At 39.3% G+C, this 21,391-nt stretch overlaps 1 protein-coding gene across 4 annotated transcripts in view; it reads left to right on the forward strand.

Moving 5' to 3' along the window:
- The first annotated feature begins 10,749 nt into the window (after positions 1–10,749).
- The window catches only part of HHIP (hedgehog interacting protein), a 171,800-nt gene continuing 161,158 nt past the window's right edge, over positions 10,750–21,391 (forward strand). For all 4 annotated transcript variants that reach the window (XR_010091256.1, XM_063458473.1, XM_063458470.1 and 1 more), the window contains exon 1: positions 10,750–11,335. Coding sequence is in view for 3 of the 4 variants with exons in the window: in XM_063458473.1 (XP_063314543.1) it covers positions 11,066–11,335 (270 nt within the window). In the remaining variant the exon portion in view is untranslated. The remainder of the gene's footprint in view (positions 11,336–21,391) is intronic.

Consider the following 21,391-nt stretch of genomic DNA (forward strand, 5'->3'; position numbering starts at 1 on the left):
ACTCGAGCCTGTTATCTCGCGTGAGACTATACCTATTAACTTAACTGTTGGTATCTTACACGAGGAGAACTTATCACTTATGCTCATTTCGTCTCCTTCTGTTCCCATAGTTCTGGGGTACCCATGGTTAAGGAGACATAATCCTATTATCGATTGGGAGTTAGGGGAAATACTCTCATTGGGTCAGGGTTGTCAGGAGAGGTGTTTACACAGGGTATCCCCATTGGCTGTAATTAACACACCAGACAGTTCTACCCAGTCTAAGGGGATACAGATACCTCCTCTATACCTGGATTTAAAAGCAGTGTTCGACAAGAAGAACGCTGATATGCTACACACAGGACATTTGATTGTAAAATTAATCTATTGCCTGGTACCATGCCGCCCAGGGGCCATGTATACCCTCTATCCACTAAAGAGAATGCTGTTTTAGAGGAGTATATTCAGGAGAATTTAGACAAGGGATTCATTAGGAGATCTTCCTCTCCTGCCGGGGCTGGATTTTTTTTTGTTAAAAAGAAGGATGGTTCACTCAGACCTTGCATCGATTACCGAGGTTTGAATAAAATAACCATCAGAAATGCCTATCCTATTCCCCTGATTACCGAGCTCTTTGACCGGCTAAAGGATTCTAAAATTTTCACCAAGTTGGATCTCAGAGGGGCATATAACTTGGTGAGAATTCAGCAAGGCCACGAGTGGAAGACAGCGTTTAATACCCGCTATGGTCATTATGAGTACACGGTCATGCCCTTTGGTCTTTGCAACGCACCTGCAGTTTTTCAAGATTTGATTAACGAAGTTCTTAGGGAATTCCAACATGATTGTGTTATTGTCTACCTGGATGACATACTCATACACTCTAGAGAGATTGAGACTCACCATAGACAAGTCAGAAAGGTGTTACACAAACTTCTGCAACACGGTTTATACTGTAAGTTGGAGAAATGCAGTTTTGACCAGACCCAGATAGACTTTCTGGGATACGTGATTTCTGGGGAAGGCTTTAAGATGGATCCTGACAAACTCCAGTCTATTCTAGATTGGCCATTGCCTAAGGGACTCAAGGCTATTCAGAGGTTTATTGGGTTCTCCAATTATTATCGGCGCTTCATTAAGGGTTACTCGTCTATTATTGCGCCCATTACCAATATGACTAAACAGGGGGCGGATACTAAGACATGGTCTACTGAAGCTCTCGTTGCTTTCAAGAATCTCAAAGAACTTTTTGCCTCTGCCCCAATTTTAGTCCATCCTGATACGACTTTGTCGTTTCTACTCGAGGTCGATGCCTCTGAGACAGGAGTAGGTGCGGTTCTGTCACAAAGGTTAGGGGTGGATAAACCACTACACCCGTGTGGTTTTTTTTCCAAGAAACTTTCTGGGCCTGAGAGCAGATATGACATCGGAGACAGGGAACTGTTAGCGGTCATTAAAGCCTTAAAGGAGTGGAGACATTTATTGGAGGGGACCTTACACCCTATTACTATTTTGACGGACCACAAAAACTTGTCCTATATTGGGGAGGCCAAGCGTCTGTCTTCTAGGCAAGCGCGTTGGTCCTTATTCCTGACTCACTTCAATTATGTGCTGACTTACAGACCTGGTTCTAAGAACTCTAAAGCCGATGCTTTATCTCGCCAATATGAACCTTCTACTATACCGGAGCCGGTTCTTTCTTCTGTAGTTCCGAAATGCAATATTGTTGCTAATACGAATCTCAGGATTCACTCCCCGTTACTGGCCAAGATCATTAAGCTGCAACATCTAGCACCTAAACAGACTCCTGCGGGTCGACATTTCGTTCCTCCTGCTCTTCAACTGGAACTGTTGCAGTGTCTCCATAACAGCAAGATGGCGGGACATCCTGGTATTCGCAAAACATTTGCTTTGATCTCCAAAGACTTCTGGTGGCCTGCTTTACGTAAAGATACTAAAGATTTCATCGCTGCTTGTGAGGTTTGTACTAAAACCAAACAACCCCATACACTCCCTTGTGGATTCCTGCATCCCTTAGAGGTTCCAGAGAAACCATGGTCCTGTTTGGCCATGGACTTTATTGTCGATCTACCTATCTCTAAAAAACAGACTGTTATTCTCACCGTGGTTGACAGATTCACTAAGATGGCTCACTTAATTCCTCTGCCTAAACTACCGTCTTCTCCCGAATTGGCAGAGATATTCGCTAGGGAGATTTTTCGTCTACATGGGATACCCTCCCAAATTGTATCTGACAGAGGTTCTCAATTTATTTCCCGATTTTGGAGGGCCTTCTGTTCACAACTAGGTATCAAGTTGAACTTTTCTTCTGCCTATCATCCTCAGTCTAACGGAGCTGCTGAACGTACCAACCAGAAAATTGAACAATATTTACGATGTTTTGTTTCCGAACACCAGGACGATTGGGTCGGTTTGATTCCTTGGGCGGAGTTTGCACACAACAATCTCGTCTGCGATTCTACTCATTCAAGCCCCTTCTTCATGAATTATGGCTTTCATCCGTCTATTCTTCCTTCGGCTTCTCCTTCCCAGGGGGTGCCGTCGGTTGATGTTCATGTGGCCAATTTGAGGAAGTTGTGGGACCAAACTCGACAAATCCTGATGCATAACTCTATGCTGGTTAAGAAACACGCTGATAAACGTAGAAGGGCAGCTCCGGTCTTTGTTCCAGGTGATAGGGTATGGTTGAGCACAAGGAACATCCGTTTAAAAGTGCCCTCCATGAAGTTCGCTCCCCGTTATATTGGTCCTTACAGGGTACTGACTCGAATCAATCCAGTTGCGTACCGTCTAGCTCTTCCTACTACCTTACGCATCCCTAACTCGTTTCATGTTTCATTGCTGAAACCACTTATATGCAACAGATTTTCCTCCACAACAGCCCCTCCTCGCTCTGTTCAGGTGGAGGCTCAGGAGGAGTATGAGGTTAACTCTATTATTGATTCTCGAATCTCACGGGGGAAGGTTCAATATCTGGTCGATTGGAAGGGTTATGGTCCTGAAGAGAGGAGTTGGGTACCTCAAGCGGATGTTCATGCTCCTCGTCTCCGCAGGGCATATCACTCCCGCTTCCCATCTCGTCCCGGTTCCTTCCGCCCGGTGGGCGTATCTGAGAGGGGGGGTACTGTCAGGGTACCTGAGGTCTCTACCTCCGAGAGAGGTAGAGACTTAGACGTTTATCCGTCCGGACGCCATGTTTCTCCTGTTCCTCGCGGTCGACCCGTTCACATAAACGCCGGCCGCGAGGGAGTTACTTCCTTATGTAGCATGGTGCCCGGAGACCGACGTCATGACGCCAATCCGGAACGACCTGTCACTCAATCCGTTGGAGACCAATCAGGACTCGTCGGAGGCGTGTCTATCCTCTCTAGCCAGGGTATTTAAACATACTTCGCCCTGTTGCTCATTGCCCTGTTGTGGTTCTAGCCTGTCTAGTCACACAGTGCTCTGGTGTTTTTCAGTTATCCTTTTGGTTACGACCCGGCTTGTTTGTCTTACTCTGTTTACCTCTGTTATCCTTGACCCGGCTTGTTACTCGCTTACCTGTCCTCTCGTTCCCTCGAACTCGGCTTGTCTCTGACCATTCTCTATACTCTCTGTACGTTAGTCCGGCCATTCTAAGGTCCGGTATACGTACCCTGTACCTGTTTGTACTTTGCGTGTTGGATCCCTGACCCGATCCTGACAGATGTCTTTCAGGGTGACCATTCCCTCTTCTTTTATTCACTTGATATTCCTCCTTTAACTTGAATTTGCAAGAGGTAAGTAGACAGGAACAAAAATAATGTAACACCTTAATGAAATAGAAAGTATTAAAACACATTGAAAACTGCTTATGTGACCCAGAGCCTTTAAATCTTGACTTTAGCACCGATGCCCATCAAGTGGGTGACACTCTCCTGTCTTTAGTTACATTTGCCATGCTTCTCCAAATAATATCCAATGAATTAAGTAGAAAAGTCCACAATTTATAAAACAAAAATAAATTACTAAAATAATAACATAAAATGGGGCTAAAACATATAATGAAATGCGTTTCACATTAATAATGACAGATTTCCTCACTCTCTCCTATAAATGGCAAATCGATTCAGAAAAAGTGCCCAAGAGGTATGACGACACGTGCAAGGATTTGCCATTTGGTGTGGCTCTTCTCTTAGCAACTTTTACACTCCTTTTCGTGGTTTTGATCACATTTATAATCTTTTATTAACTTTTGGATTATACCTCTTTTTTTTCCCTTTGGACTATGGGAGCCAGCATTTATCTGGTCAAAGCTTATGCAGGATGTAATACATCTCAATGTGCTTTGGAACATTACGCGGATCTGGTAAAATATATTGACTACATAGTACTGCTGATGGAGAAGACCTCTAGTTCTGTATTTGGTTCTTATTGAATGGTTGGCTTCTTCCCTAACCTCACCATATTAAACATGCTGGTAAAATAATGTTATTTAACACAGGAATTTGACAATTTAAAAAACAATCTCTATTAGTTGTGGTGTGAGGTGGTTAATTTTTTTTTGTTGGGAAATGGACAGAACTGAAGATACATGTAACACATATATCACTTTAAATACTGCTTAATCAATTGCAACTGATGAAGATTAAAGTTTTAAATGTGCCAGATCACTGCAATGTTCTTCCTTTAGATCCAGAGAAGAACTTTGTCTCGATTTTTGATTAGCTCTAATTTCTTGGCCTCTTAGCAATAATGCCCAAGACCCTTCTCTGATGACCACAATCACTTTACTGCCTTGCAGAGAGACATGATTGCACATGCCAACCAAGATGAGGATGTCCATGTATTACAGGACATCAAGGAGGCAGCACATGCACTGTGACGTCATGTTCCATTACTTTTGTAACAACTTTCCAATTTGTGAAGGTAGTCTACCTGGTGACTGATATCTTCTTGGCCTAAAAGGAATTTGTATGCATTGTTCATTTTATTTTAAGGAGCCTCATTGAAGGGTCTACCCCATGAAAAGATCTAGGATAGGATAAGAGAGGCAAAGCAGGACAGTTTAACCAACTTTGGGAATTGCATTCTGAACAATTGTGCGAGTCCCTCTATTGCTCTGCATTCAACGTCTTTGTGTCCACATACGGCTTGATTGATTCATGTTATATGAGCAGTGATAAAATAAAAACTGTAATATGTAATACATCTCAATGTGCGCCCCACCACTTTCACACTAAGTGCTAACCTAGGTATGTTATAAATAAATATAAAAAAAAAAGCATAAACAAGTCCACGAGACTTTAAAAATAATTTGTCTACCACACAACATTAAGGCTACATCAGCAGCTGTGATGACTAAGGATAATGCAATAGCCCACTTGCATGTAGTAAACATGAGTACTTCAGGTGAATGTACGCAGCTTTGCTTTATAGTACAATAGTATTTTTAATGCCGGAAGGATTAGAATACTACTCACTTCTAGGTATAAATGAATGGAATTCCATTCATTTGAAGGAAGTAGTTGAATAGTCTCTTCTACAATAACTGGAAACAACAGAATGAACACCTGAATGGATGTGGTTGAAGGAGGATGAGGTATTGAATGTTACAGGTTAAGTGGTGTGAGTCATTAAAATGCATTATGAAAAGAACCACTGGAAAATGAATAGAGATCCTTCAGACCCTTGGCAAGTAAAAAAAAAACCTTCCCTATCCTCCCCCTACTGTGGATCACAAAGCCTATGTAGGTACCACCAGGAGACGTTTTGTTTTTTTCTTTGATTTTCTTTTCTTTTTTTTGTGTGATATTTTAATAACAATGGTCCTACCAGAATTGTGCTAAGTTCCAAATAGATGTACTAACATGATATTACAAAAATTTACTTTTTACACCCTTAGTGGATATCTATTGTCTTTGTTGAGTACAAAACCCCCGGGCTAAGAAGATCCAATTACAATAAGACACACACATATCTTGCAGGTTGACCTAAGGTATCTGATAACCAATTTTCAATTACCAGAATGATGGAAAATATATATTTTAGACATATTGCTAAAAAAAACAATAATATGTTGATTAAAATGTTACTAAATCAAATTATTTGGCTGTCCATGAAATGGTAAAATAAAATAAGGTTCAAAACTCTGAGGTTAATAATCGGAAAGCCAATAAGTTGTGGAAATGGTCCTTTCTATTTCTCAAATTCCAATATGATACGAGTACATCTGAAACAATGAGTTTTGAATCTTCATTGAGTGAACCTGTTGGGGTACACAGATTGAATTAGAAAAGCAATTTATGAGTTTATAGAGGGCCAGATTAAAGGGGCATAAACCCAGATTTTTAATACAACAATTTCAAAGAACATAAAAAGTCCAGCCCAAATAGGGTCAATATTAAAGGGATTCTCTAGTGCCAGGAAAACAAACCCATTTTCCTGGCACTAGAGAATCCTGGAGTGCCCCCCTCCTTCCCCACCACTTACATGAATCCAGCTCCGATGTACTTCAGAGCACGGCAATGGCCATGCGTGCGCATTATACCTCCCCATAGGAAAGCATTATTTAATGCTTTTCTATGGTGATTCCGGCAACGCTGGAGGTCCTCATGCATAGCATGAGGACATCAAGCTCCGTTTAGATGACCAAAAGTGGTAGACAGCCACTAGAGTAGGACTTAACCCTGCAAGGTAATTATTGCAGTTCATAAAAACTAAGTGGGTCTGGGTGCCTACAGTGTCCCTTTAAAACTTAACTTTTTTATATAGTTTTAAAAGAAAATTATTATGAAAGATAATACCTTTCAAACATTACAAAAATTATTAAAAAGCCATAGGAGTAGGTTGACCACTGACTCTAAAGGTCGTTTAGTATACAATCCCTAGCCAGCAAACAAAACAATTTAGCACATTCAAAAAGAAATCATATGACTACCATATGTCCAAAATAATTGGTGTCAAAGTAGCCAAAAATAACGGCAAATTGTGCCTATCAACGTTAATTCAAAATAGTTTTAGCCAGGTAGAAAATTAGATTATATATAAAAAAAAAGAAGAGAGAGAGAAGAGGGGGAGATAGAGAAAGGAAGGGGAGAGAGAACCCTTTCTCTCGTTTCCCACTACATTGTGCTTTTGAGGGTACTATTCCCCTCTTCCCCAAGTCTACCTTAACCTTAAGGCTGTGATAGTAGCTGTCAGCAATCAGTAAAAATTGACACTGAAAACAGATTCAAATCACTGTGTGTAATGGTGTCAATAAACTAGATGCCTCCTAATGATACAAATATTCTGTGAGTATCTCTGTTTAACTCACTACCCTATGTCCTAGTCCATTACACACAGGATTTAGGAAGTCCCGACGCGTTTCGCCACACCACCGGGCTCTTCAAGAGGAAAAGATCAAGTGCTGTCAGGGGCTTTAAATAGAGGAATGTATTCCAGTAGAGGTTTCCACGGCATCCAATAAAAACCTACTTAGTCGTTCACACAACAAATATGCACTATGCTAGCAGAATTACTAACATATATATAGATGAATAAATAATTTGATCACAATGCCAACATCTGAGTGACAGGGAAGAGCAGGATAACCCTCCTACCACGTTTCACGCTTGCTGGAGGAATATAATAATGGATTAATGGAGGAGGATTCTTTGGAAATCATCTCCCAATGACAGATATATATGTTATAGGGAGTGGGACCAGAGAGTGGGTGATACATTATTGTAACAGCCGCTGACTTCAGAGCATGTGGTTACTGGAACTCCGGAGTGCAGGTAAGTAAGATCATGTAGCTCAAAAATCAATTCAATGTATAATTTGCCTTCATGATACATTATGTTAATTGCTTAATGAGATTTTTAGTTAAGTTAGGATGGGCCTGTCACTTTCAGGGGTGCAATGGTCGGCTGAGCATTTTGTGAAATGCAGTTCACAAACAATTAGGATGCCAAGTTAAACGTCATTGTTTTATGATGTTCTAGTACTTCATGTTTATTTGCTTTTTTGGTGATTGAGGTTTTACAAAACAGAGAGGAGAGCAATATTTTTATAGTTGAGGTTTCAATACCATATCCAGCAATGCTTTTTATTTGTTTTTACTGAATGAAGACAAGTATTCTTTTGAATCTACAAACTGTCATAATATCCAGCTATAGAGGGTAATTAAGTTCAAGTGAGCACTATGTTTCCATCACTTTGCGAAATCTTAGCAAGAGTACATCAAACATTAATAGACTAAATACATTGTCTACCAAATATTTAACATACAATTCATACAGTTACTTAACTAACAACAATAATAATAATAATAATAATAATAATAATAAAGAAATTGCCTTATTTTTCATTATTTAATTCCAAATTGACATTATATAGTGTTTGTATGCATACATGCATCATATTTTATATACAGGATTTTTTTTTAACATTTGGATTACATCTAAGGTAAAGGTTATTTTAATAATCTTAGGGCTGCATCAAGACATAAATAGTTTAACAGTCAGAGCTTGCTTACATATCCTGTACTGCATGGTGGGTGACAATGACATCACATTTTGCATTAAAAGCTTTAATGCATTTTTAGACATACATGCATGTCCCTGCCTGCCTGAGAGTAGTGAGAGTTACATTGCCGAACACCAGCTGCTATTTACAGCTGCTGCCATTAATTCAGTCCCTACACTGAAACTAATAAGCTGATAGAGAGGCATGGGAGGCTGAAAAAGTGTGATTTTGTGTCTCTGGTCCATTCCTGGCATATCAGTAAAAGGAGAGTGGTTGAAGTGTGTGCAATAGTAAGAAATTGGGATATACATGTAATTTAAAGTGACACTCTAAGCAACAAAATCATTTAAAATAAATGATTATTATTATCACCATTTATATAGCACTTTACAACATTATAAGAGGGGGATTTAACTATAAATAGGACAATTACAAGAACACTTACAGGAACGATAGGTTGAAGAAACCCTGCTCAAACGCGCTTACAGTCTATAGGAGGTGGGGTGTAAAACACAAATGAAGTGGTTTAGGTGCACAGACCTAGTCTCTGCAGCCTGCCATAATTATATTATACGAAAGGGGTGGACATGCCATTGACCAAACCCTAAATTAGTGCCATTGTTACCTCTCGGATGGCTAGTGGTCTCTAATCCCCTATCCACACTCCATTAAATAAATGAATTCTACCTACTCTCCTCACCCTAATAATAGTTGCCAGTGGATGGAGGTAATTAAATAAAAAACAGAGGGACATCCTGATGTTCCCTCCAGTCCCCACACACTGGCATCAGGTGGGGACTATTATAATATAACTGAGGGACACATACTGTCCTCGCCCCACCCATAGGCAGTGGGTGGAACTCTAATTATAACGTTCAGGGAGGGGAGATAGTTTTCCCCCAGTCCCTCCACCCGTGGACCGCAGGTGGGGGTTCTAATGATGATACTCAAGAAGTGTTAAACATGGATTTACATTTGGCCATAATGCAGAAAATAGAGGTGCTTCATCGCTGAAGAAAACTAAAGGTCTTCACATTTGACATCGTTACTCACAGCATGATGATGCTGAATGTTGCAAACACATCTCCTAGAGAAGCATTGGATTCAATTATTTTCCAGGAGAAGTATCCATAGGCTTAGGCTTTTATCCCATTTTCTATTTTAAAAAGGGTGCCATTGAATCTAAAACAACAGCCAAACACACTAAAGCTTTTTTTAGAAACTGCTATGTTTACATTCCAGAGTTAAATCCACCTCTAGTGGCTGTCTTCCGGACAGCCACTAGAGGAGCTTCTACAGCCGTGGCAGAGTAACCCTCAGAAGGTAACAGTGAAGCATTGGATTCCATGCTTTCCTATGAGAAGCTTGTCATGCATGCACATTAGGTCCCCAATGCTCCTCTATCAGATATTTTATGAGAGAGAGAGAGAGAGAGAGCGTGCGTGCGTGCGTGCGTGAGTGTATGTATGTATGTATGTATATATATATACCAAAAAAATGCATAGCACTCCAGCTACTTATTGAAATTATTAAAACTTACCTTTTATTGAAGTCAACATTTCAGTTTTTCACTCTAATTTCTATATATGTACACGCACACTCTGTATATCATACATATATGAAAAAGGAACATCACAGGTCTGGTACCAAAATAATGTCAAATTGTTTCAGAAGTACAAAGTGGTAGGTAGGTTACATGATAAATGAGAGAGACCTGTTCAATGGCTACCAAATTACACTCAGTAGCAGTACATTTTAGGATTTAGTTTGCTATCTAAACCACCAATAACGATTCTATTTCACAATTACTTTTTGCCCCACACCTATACCACATTTAAAGGCTACCGTGTTAATTATCATGCAGTATTCCATACCTGTGATAGGTAAAGGTAAAATTGTCTTGCTTTGGAACTGCACCTGTTAGAGACTACACTTCCCATGAGGCTTTCATATAACATTTTCTCAGAAAAAAATATTTGAAATTGTAAACCTGGAGCAGAAAAAAAGGGATACGAATTTATCAGACTGTGTTTGTGGTACATGCCTTCCCAGCACTGTCAGAGTTATCTGCAGTGCCACAGAGGGTACTTTTGGGACCAGGGTCAGTTATTTCTCCTCAGATTGGAATGTTAAACACCCTTAGAGCATGCAGTGAGAGCATCCTATCCCCTAGTAAGTGCTAACCCCATCCCCAATCTGATGCAGGATGTGTGTGATTTTGGTGTGTGCAGGGAACAGTGACGTCAAGGGGCGCGGGGTGGCAGCACCTCCCTGCGCTCTAGTTAAAAAGAAGCAAAAAGAGGAGCGAAACATTGCGGAGATGCAATAGCAGCACAGGCACCAAACCCAGGCAAGCAGCAGCATTACTGGACGGAGAGCGATTCTAAACTTGTGGCAAAAGTCTTGTGAGCCCCGTACAGCCAAACACAGCCACCTCCTGCAACAGAGGGCGCTGAATGCACACAGGACTCACCTGAGCCAGCCTTGCCCTCACCATTGGCACACTTTACAGAACTTTCCGAAGTTTCCCTGCCTAGCTTTTGTGCTACATTGTATGAGCATCTGAAGAAGTTGTTTGCAGTGAGTTGCTAGGATGAGGAAGATGCTGGTGCTGCAGTGGATGCTGATTTGGGGGTTTGCTCTGCTGGTTCTTGAATGTGAAGCTAAGTTTGCAGAAAAGGCTGAAGTGGGAGCTAGAAGGAGAAGGTGCCTGAATGGGAGCCCCCCAAAACGTGTGAAGAAGAGTCATAGGAAACTGCAAACCCTGGATCTGGGGTCAGCTGGAGATGTGTGCAGGGGACTTTACCCCCGTCTGTCTTGCTGCTCCAAGACTGACAGCACTGGACTGCAAATTGATCCAAAGGTAAGAAACACGTGCGTTTAGCAATTTACAGAGAGTAACACGCTTTAAGGGGGTCAATTTTTATTAAGTGTGGGTAATAGAAAAAAATGAAGTAGAAGTAGAACATACAGATTAGGAATACGTTATTAATCAGCAGCATTCCACTGGTTTCCATGGCAATTGCACTCACTTGTGGAACGTTGCCCTAGTTTCCTTTTAGCGTCACTTTTAAGAATCTTCGCTTTGACTTTCTACACATCTGGCAATAAATGTATTAAATGAATCAGAATTTGTGACTTCGCCTGGTCGATCTGAGCCCCCTCCCTAGTCTGGTACCATGTGCACACTCTCCTGTAATGACCTGCCAATCCACACGTGTGCATTGTATAGAGTCTGAATGAACAAACGGTAGCGGCCACACAGCTATGGACTAAAACTCCCATCAATATTTACGTTTCCTGAATGAGCAGCTGGAATGCCTTGTTGTTGTTGTCCTATTGTTTTTGAGGAGAGTGAATGAACTCTAAAAGTGTCTTCTAATATTAAGCTCAAAATGTCATCCTTGTACATTTAATGATGCTTAAAAGTATTATATTCTGCTAGATGTATGGGTGTACTTCATTTAGGCTAGTATATTATTATTTCAGTGTTTGTGCAAGTCTCACATGATATTGCTTGTACAGTGCATAGTTGCGTGTATCAGATATCAACGAAAGTTATAAAACTTCAAGGACAAAGTGTCACATGTGACATATGAGGCTGATAGTCTTTCCCCAACTGCAGTGCTCTGTTGAATATGCAATGATGAGAGACATGGTGTAAGCCTGTAAAGACTCACATTCATATTGTCACATGTCACTTTGACATTGTACAGCATCTCAGGTAAATATAACCTCCATGCACTTATAGGGGGAATGATTAGATGGCATCATTAATCAAAAAGGTACAATTAAAATTGCTGATCCACTCACTCACTCATTGATCTATAGATGATGGATGGAATGAATGTTATTTTGGGAAATTTGCAAACTCTGATTTTGTTCTAATTTACTTTAACCAAGAAGGGCAACTAGGTTAGGCTGTTATCCAGGTATACTGCACTAGCAGTTTTGCCATAGCACAAAGGAATGTGAAGAGTAGGAAACAATATAATGGGGCACTTTACTTTTTCCTTTGGTCATGAAGACCTCCAGAGCTTAATAGCAAGCTAGCTATACACGACATGGTACTAAAACTACTGTACTCAAATACATGTTATAGAAAACGCGATATATTAAGTTCTCTATTGATTGTACACATTACCATTTCTTAATGATACATAGGTTAATGCTGCTGCTAATGTTACCTCCAAAGCCAATAGGTATTATATAAGGCAATTGTTTCTGGCACGTTTAGTGATCTTAGACAAGGTGAAGCAGGTGCTATTGTGGGGCAAATTATTAAAGGTTTGGGAAAAGTCTATTGGTTATCATGGGGATTGTTCCTTATTTAGTTTTTGTTTTTTTACACATTTTCATTTTTAACTCTTAAACATGCAGCAGGTATGGAAGTAAAAAGGGCTTTTGAAGAACCACTCCACTTAGATTCACTTAGCCTCATTTCTTCTAGAGGCTTTTTGCTAAAAAAACAAAAAAAAAAACATTTTAAATACAGTCTCTGGCAAATTTTAAATCTTATGTTTTCAAACAATCGGTATTCTTGTAATAGGTTGGGCATACTAGGATTTATAGCCCACAGAAATTGGATTAGCAGATTATACATGCACAGGTTTAAGATACTGGGAAAATGGATAGAAACAGTTAATACTGTTTGCTATTAACTGATCAATGTTTGTATACACATCTGTAGCATGTATGCTAACGTGTGTGTACCTTTAACGATGTTTAAATCTCTGCAACAGAGGATGCATTTGTGTATGTTTATTTACTGGTGTTCCATATGTATGTATACATAAGTATAAACAAAATGATTTGTATGTGTAGGTAAGCACAGATCTGTTTGCATAAAGTGTGGGTGAAATATTTTTTTTTCTTCAAAGATAAGCTATTTTATTTACAGAAAACGTAGACACTTGGTATAATACACATGTCCGTTAATGTTTGTGTGGGCATCCACAAACATCATTTTTAATATGTAGGTAACTAATCCTTTGTTTATCTGAAGTGTGTGATGGTTTACATGGTACGTTGCAGGTGCTTCTCACTGTACACACTATTACATGCCTATGTATTTTGCTTTTCTACATATTTACATTGATAAAAGTTTATACTTTGAAAATCTTACTGCAGTATAGACCCTGGAGTGCAGCAAGAGTAATGTGTTCCTGAGAGACAGTGCATATGGCCAAGTTTGGGAGTGTGCAGTCCCTGTGTAGTCAGGACTGAACATCTCTGTATACATTGGAAGCCACAGAGGGCATGGTTACTTTGGGCTTAGATGTTGTCATGGTGATTACATAAGATGCTGTACTTCAACTTCTTCGTGTCTATATACCATGAACAGAAACATCCTCGCAAACAAGTCTCATGTTACAGACCACACAGAAAACTGAAAGACTTAACCAAAACCAAGATTTTAAACTAAAAAAAGATGTTGGAGAAGATGTTTATCTTGACACCTTCACGGCTTCCTTAACCTTCTGCAGTGTTTGCAACCCCTTGGCTGGCACGGGTAGGAAAGCTGGGAGGGCTGGGGGTCTATAACACCTACAATGTAATAAGCAAGACATTTAAGTAATATATATATATATATATATATATATATATATATATATATATATATATATATATATATATATATATATATATATATTTATATAAATATAGCACTCAACAAAAAATATCAATAATGTGCAATATACCTAGATGCTAACCCACGCAAATATGAATCAACATAGTAAGTAGCAGCACTCAAAGGACTTCCAAAAAAGAGTCTTTACTAATACGTGGCCAATAAAATCGACATTTTGACCCTACAAGGTAGTTATCAAATATAATTTTTTTTTACCCTCAAACAGCATTTTTGTTTTTGCTAAACCTATGACTGCAACTAATCTTGTAATGATTTGATCTTTATATCTGAAAGGGTATAGGAGTCCCCTACAAAGGTTTTCTCCTTACTTTCAACACTAATGTCATGCACATTATCTATAATATTATCATCTTCCAAAGAGACAATGAAGTTGAAGCTGCAGGCATTGATTTCCATTTCAAACATAGGTCAGTCTCTTGAACAGATCTTTATCTTCTTCAGCATTCATGTTGAATGTTTCACATTTGCACAATGTAATTGACCAGGCTGAATCTCAACATTAACAGCACATATGGCATCTCTTGTGTTGATGCTTCAGGTTTGCGCTTCATGTCAGCATATCCCACAAAGATTTCTACTATGGGCTCTCCGGGATCCAGAGGACTGGCCCCCAGTATGCCATTCTCCGTCCATCAGCAGAGGACTGCATGGTCATGATAGATCTAATATCATATTCTGCATCTTTGTTTCTTTATCTGTGGAGCAATGATTATCCTGATCTCTCTCAAATGACATTTGTTGACCAGGCAATGAGTGGGTCCTGGAATCCTGGAGGTCCAGCTACCCAGAAAGATAATTTCCTCTGCAAGCCTGATTAAATGGTAGTCACAACAGATCAAGTCTCTTGGTTAACTCAGGAGTCAAAGTTGTCCGTGATTCTCTTAGAGTGGTCTCTTACTTTGTGCTATTTAATTTTCTCCTATTTGATTGGCATATTTGGGTGCAATGGTACAGTGCAACCACATTAGTTTCCATCAACCTGCAGAGGGCACTCTGTGTACCTCTATCATGAGAAAGACCTTACAAATTAATATTTATTTGGATTACGCTAGGCCAGTGGTTCCCAAACCAGTTGTCACAACCCAGCAACAGTCCAGTTTTTGTCAGTATCTTCACTTGAATAAAAAGGGGAAATACACGCATCCTGGATTGTTGGTGGACCACGAGGACTGGTGTGGGAACCACTGCTCTAGGCAGTGAGTGTTAGCCAATAACATATCAGTGGCTGACATTTGTAAATCTGGCTACATTAATATCTTTTATCTTAACTGTGAGGGAAAGGCTATTAAACCCAGATATGTTTAGATCTGTCACATACAGATATGGGATGTCAGAAGTAGATCTTACAGTCTCTTGGTTGAAAATATATCCATTGGCAGACTGAAAACAAAACCAAAGAACCATGGGTAACTCAAATCAATGCAGGACATGCTTACTGAAAAGTCAATAGCAATATAGAAACCTAAGTTAGATGTCACTGTACAAACTCTGTCTAGATCTTCTGGACCAGGATCCATCCAGCCATCAGAACCTCAAAGCTTTGGAAGTGACAGTATGGCAATTGATGATGTTTTATAGGAGAAGGAGTTGTCACACAATGCAAATCAAATATATCAATGCTTATAGAAATCTACCTGAATATAAACCAAATACTTGAGCTTCTCCTGTGTGGTCTGATAAAAATTGTCTGCTTGTATTTTAAAAGGTCAGATTTTGGCCTTGCTGCTACTTATGCACAGATCTTTGGCAAGTCAACTAGATACTTAGCCTTCCCTCACCGCACAAATTAGGAATGATGACATAACATATAGAGTAATCATTGAGATGGTATGAGGCTTTCATGCAGAATTCCCAATCTCTGGTTCAATAAAATGTATATACCAGTTGAATCAGTTCTTGTGACACAGGGTGTTTTTTCCCTTTCACTCTCAAAACAAAATGAATCACGGGAGTTCCAAATCCCTCAAGAACTAACTGACTCCGAGGAGAAATTAGTTAAAAATGTATTTGCCCCATCATTAATGTCCCAGTATATATGTGCCCCAACAGTGGGAATATCTTTTGTAAACATATTAATAACAATAATCATGCTTTCATTAATGTAGTGATGTCAGGTTAAAGCCATCATTCTTCACCTTATTCCCAATGCATCTACACATTGACAATATAAACCTTTTAGAGATGATGGGGGAATGTTAATTTTATCACATCACATTATAATATGCATATGCATATTTTTAAGTTAAATTGTATTGCTTATTTTAAGTTGCATAGAACATTTTTAATGAATTTGATTTTTATTTATAAAGGATTTCCATGGGCAGAAGCTGAAGAATTGTAAGAATAATTCACTACAATTGATTTATGTAAATTAACACATTATTGAATATTATAGGCATATTTTTAGAAGAAAGTTAAAGACACACATATTAAAAGATGTTAAAGGACCACTATAGTGCCAGGAAAACATACTCGTTTTCCTGGCACTATAGGTCCCTGAGGGTGCCCTAACCCTCAGGGCCCCCCTCCTGCCGGGCTCTAGGGGGTGGAAGGGGTTAATCTCTTACACTTTGAAAACCACAGTGAGAAGTGCGGAAGCGCCTCTAGCGGCTGTCAATAAGACAGCCACTAGAGGCTGGATTAACCCTAAAGTAAACATTAACCCTAAAGTTTACAGTAGAAAGGGTTAATCCTAGAGAGACCTGGCACCCAGACCACTTCATTAAGCTGAAGTGGTCTGGGTGCCTATAGTGGTCCTTTAAGGGGAGATGTAATAATATATTACTTTTTTTTATGAGGCCTGCAGTGGACATTATTTTCACCAGTTTGTTAGTCTGTCCCTGATACTATTCTGGAGATGGGAGTTGCAACACTTTCAGGGTTAATTATGAAAGTGACACCCCAGACCCTTAAAGTACTTTAGCTTGCTAAACTGAATTTTGTGTGAATATTGTGTCCTCGTTTTCTTTTACAAACATTTCAGATTTCACTAGAAATTGGCACTTTTATAAATTCGCCTTTTTACACCCCCTTGGCTGTCAATAATACAACCGGTCCTGGTGTTTCCTGGCATTTTAGCTTAGTGGATCTAAGCTCAAGGGGAAGGTAATTGCCCAGAGCATCTTCCTTGCAAAGACTTTCATTGAGCTACATTGGAATGTCTGTGATTGGACAGCCACAGAAAGTCTGCGCTGGGCTGGAAGGAGGGGGGTCTAGCAAAGGCAGCAGACAAGAGATCTGCAACTTTTGCAAGCTGTTTTTAAAAATATACCCTGATGAAAACATGCATAATTATTTATTTATTTATTTATTTATTTGTATATGTGCAGTGGAGTGTCCCTTTAAAGTGAGAATTCAAGAAAAATGTTATGTAAATTAAAAAATTCTCATTCAATTCTCACATTAGTGAATAACCTGTATGTGCTAGAGGTACTGGGTATTGGGCTATGGGATATGGTCATATGTGGCAAAGATATGCAATGTTCTTTAACTTCATGGCTGTTTCCTAGGGCTGGTTGGTGGAATGCTCAGCATTATGACAGCTCTCTACCAATCTTTTAAAAATACGTACATGTTTATATAGACAGATATATATAGAAAGCATTTACACACCGAATATATTTATATTGTTATATCGGGACTTGTAGAGTGTCTGACTTGAACAACTATCTTCCAGCTAAAACAACTAAGTCGTCTCAGGTAATCAAGTGAGCTGTCACCTAACGGAGCTTGATATATAATCGACTTGCCATTTAAAATAAAAATCTTTTTATTCTAGCTATGTATCCTGAGTAGTCACTTTTGTAATATACTTGTCAGGTCAGAATTCTTTCCCTTAAATCAGGTATTTCACCCAGTAGTGTGGGTTGAAATGCTGGCACAAGTACAATTTTTGTTAAAATTAGCTTTCTGCTCAAGGATGGTTTAGGTTATGACGTGCCTGCACTCTGAACCAGCATGTCTATCTTACAACAACTAAGAGCTCCATACTCCTTATTGTCCCATGGTATCATTTCATAACGATGCTAGCATTAGCATCTGACATTTTAAAACTCTTCTCGGGGGCCTACATTTATTGAGAAAATGCTAACCGATTCTATTACTAGTTAAAATAGGTATACAGCATACAAGTAATTGTTAAAACTATATAGACATGCAGAAATATAATTGTTAAATCTATATGGGAATGTCCCAACATATATGTGATACGGGTCTTGTTTAACCCCTTAAGGACCAAACTTCTGGAATAAAAGGGAATCATGACATGTCAGACATGTCATGTGTCCTTAAGGGGTTAAACAAGCTGAATGTTTAAAGGATCACTATAGGGTCAAGAACACAAACATGTACTCCGGACCCTATAGTGTTAAAACCACCATATAGGTTGCTTGCCCCACCTTGGCCCCCCCATAACATTTTAAAACTCACCTTATTTCCAGCGTTGCGCGGGTCCGCCGGTGCTGGCTCCGTCACCTTTGTATCATCATTAAAATGGGCGATTTTCCCAAAGGGAAAGCATTGGATTGGCTAAAATCGGCAGAGGGGCGGGGCCCCTGAGCCAGGAAGCCCCTCCAGTGGCCATCTGAGGAGTGGCCACTTGGAGGTGTCCCTAGAGGCAATGTAAACACTGCCTTTTTTTCTGAAAAGGCAGTGTTTGCATGAAAAAAGCCTGAAGGGAGCTATTATACTCACCAGAACAACTACATTAAGTTGTAGTTGTTCTGGTGACTATAGTGTCCCTTTAAGGACTGTTTGATATAATTGCACCTGATATTAAGTCCAATACATTTAATATACCTTACCAGGCACACAAAACCTATTCAGCTGTGTACAATATGTCTATAGATTAACTATTTTTAAGTATGGTTTGTTACTCTTGTCATTTACACTTTATAAATGTGTTATTATTGAAAATAATAATAATAAAGTGAAGAAGGCTGTGTAGCCCAATATTTTAATAATATACAAACAAAATTGTAATATGAAATGATTTTATGAAGACAAAGTGCTTTTTTGCCGGGTTGTCATTGTTGTAATCAGTTACAGCCCAACCAAAAATTAAACTCTAGTATATAAAGAGTACCACCAGACTAATGGTAATCAACAAACTGATGCAAGTATGGGGCTTTTAGAAATATAACAAGTTTTAAACAGCTTTTGTATAAAAGAATAGTATTTTGAATGACCAATTGAGAACTGTGAATTGTCAATGCTAGAATAGAAACGTGCTACATATGCCCCTTGTGTTGTGCATTCATCTGCGAACCCTGAAATGAGCTTAACGAATCATATAATTAAGAATCAGTGCACGTGAAATAGACTATCAGGTGTCCCTTTTTTAAATTATGGTTTTAGTTTAATTAGGAATTCCCTGGTGGCAAATGTTTTTTTTCCATGGCCTTGAGAGATTCTTGGAAAACTCATGTTTCAGTCTTTCTGGTCCAGGCATAGTAAAGCAAAATACCCATCGCGTGAATTGAATTTTTATGCTTAGTTCATGGTAGATTTCATTCTATTCTCATGTAAACAGCTTCTACGAATCAACATATGTGTCTGGGTGGTATCTCTCACTTTGTTTTGTAACAAAAAGCCATATTGCATCATTTAATTTGCTCAAGTCATGCAAATAGGACAAAATCAATAGGACAAAAAGGGGTCAACTTCTCCTCCTCCCCACTAAACTGCCTGCCCACACACAGAGTCTTGTTGCTTATGGCAAAAGAATAACAAAACCATTGTATTTGTTAGTTGGTTCCCTAATGGGTGAAACTGGAGAACATCACTCTCCTTCAGTCCTTGCACTCTGTCCAAATGTTCTTGCCTTTTCAGTGAGCCTTGGGCTAGCCATTTTCTCATCCCAAATGAGTGAGAACTGTCCTGCTGCAGGTTTTTAGTGTGTCCTCTGATTCATTATTTGTTTCAGGAGTGCTTTACCATTTCAAGCATGGATACTTATAATGTTCCAAGGCTTCAAGGTTTAGATCTTGATTGTAGTCTGATGGATACAGATTGTTCTACAGCAATTCATCCTCTTTTTTTATTTAGCCAGCAAAGATTTTTTTTTTTGTTTCTAATTTGTAAAATGATTGTTGAATTTGCATAATTTCTTAGCATATATGTTGGTCATGAATTGCTTTGCAAATGTTTCTGAATTCAGAAAACATCTGAAAAGCTTTGCTGTGTTTGACACACACACGTGCGCACAGAGAGAGTTATGTGTTCTTATTCTTTGAGTTCTTAGAGACTATTTCAGATATGCATTGCTAGAGTTAATATTTACATTGTGGTTATGATGTTACATTGTAGCGTAATACTGTATTACAGTTATTGCAGATATCTATAGGTGGGTTCTGGAATTCTTTGCTTGGACGCTATGAAAATCTACACTAACGTATTTCGTGATAAATCCTGAAATATAGTAAAATATTTGTGAGCAAGCAATTAAGCAAAGTTATAACATTGTGAATTCACCAGTCACACTTGTAAATACATATCTCCCCAACAGACGCCAATGCCACGTGTTCAAAAAACAGCTCAAAGCCATAGAACAATTCACTGAAGGTATTCTAATTCTTGGCGGAGACTTTAACCTCTCGCTAGACTCATAAATGGACACAACATCCCAAGCGATGAAATACCAAACATCAGCGCGTGCGCGACTAGCCAAACTCTTAGACAATGGACAACTTTATGACTGTTGGCGCACCACGCATCCATCGACCAAAGACTTCTCATTTTACTCATCCACCACACATACATACTCTAGATTGGACATGCTCTTCCTACAGCACAGATTCCTCCACCTAGTACAATCCGTCAGCTATGGATCTATCACATGGTCAGACCATGCACCCCTATCACTAGACCTACACATACCTACCATCCCACAAAAAACGTTCCAATGGAAACTCAATGATCTTCTTCTTAATATTCCTGAAGTAGTTTCACAGCTCAAAAACTCAATAGACAGCTACTTCACCACCAACGCTACCCCTTCCTCACCCCCGCCTATCACGTGGGAGGCACATAAATGTGTACTGAGGGGAGAAATAATAGCGTTAGCTGTACGTCACAAAAAGACCAGGGAGGCCAAGATCCGTACACTTACAGAAGACATAAGAACACTAGAGACCAAACACAAAACAGACACACAACTGAGCACCTACACAGCCCTCACAGCTAAACGATCAGCCCTTCAGGATCTACTAAATGCTAAAATCAAACGCACACTTATGCTCACAAAGCACTCTTACTATGCCCAAGGAG

This window comes from Pelobates fuscus, chromosome 6, assembly GCF_036172605.1.
Source record: "Pelobates fuscus isolate aPelFus1 chromosome 6, aPelFus1.pri, whole genome shotgun sequence".
NCBI lineage: Eukaryota > Metazoa > Chordata > Amphibia > Anura > Pelobatidae > Pelobates > Pelobates fuscus.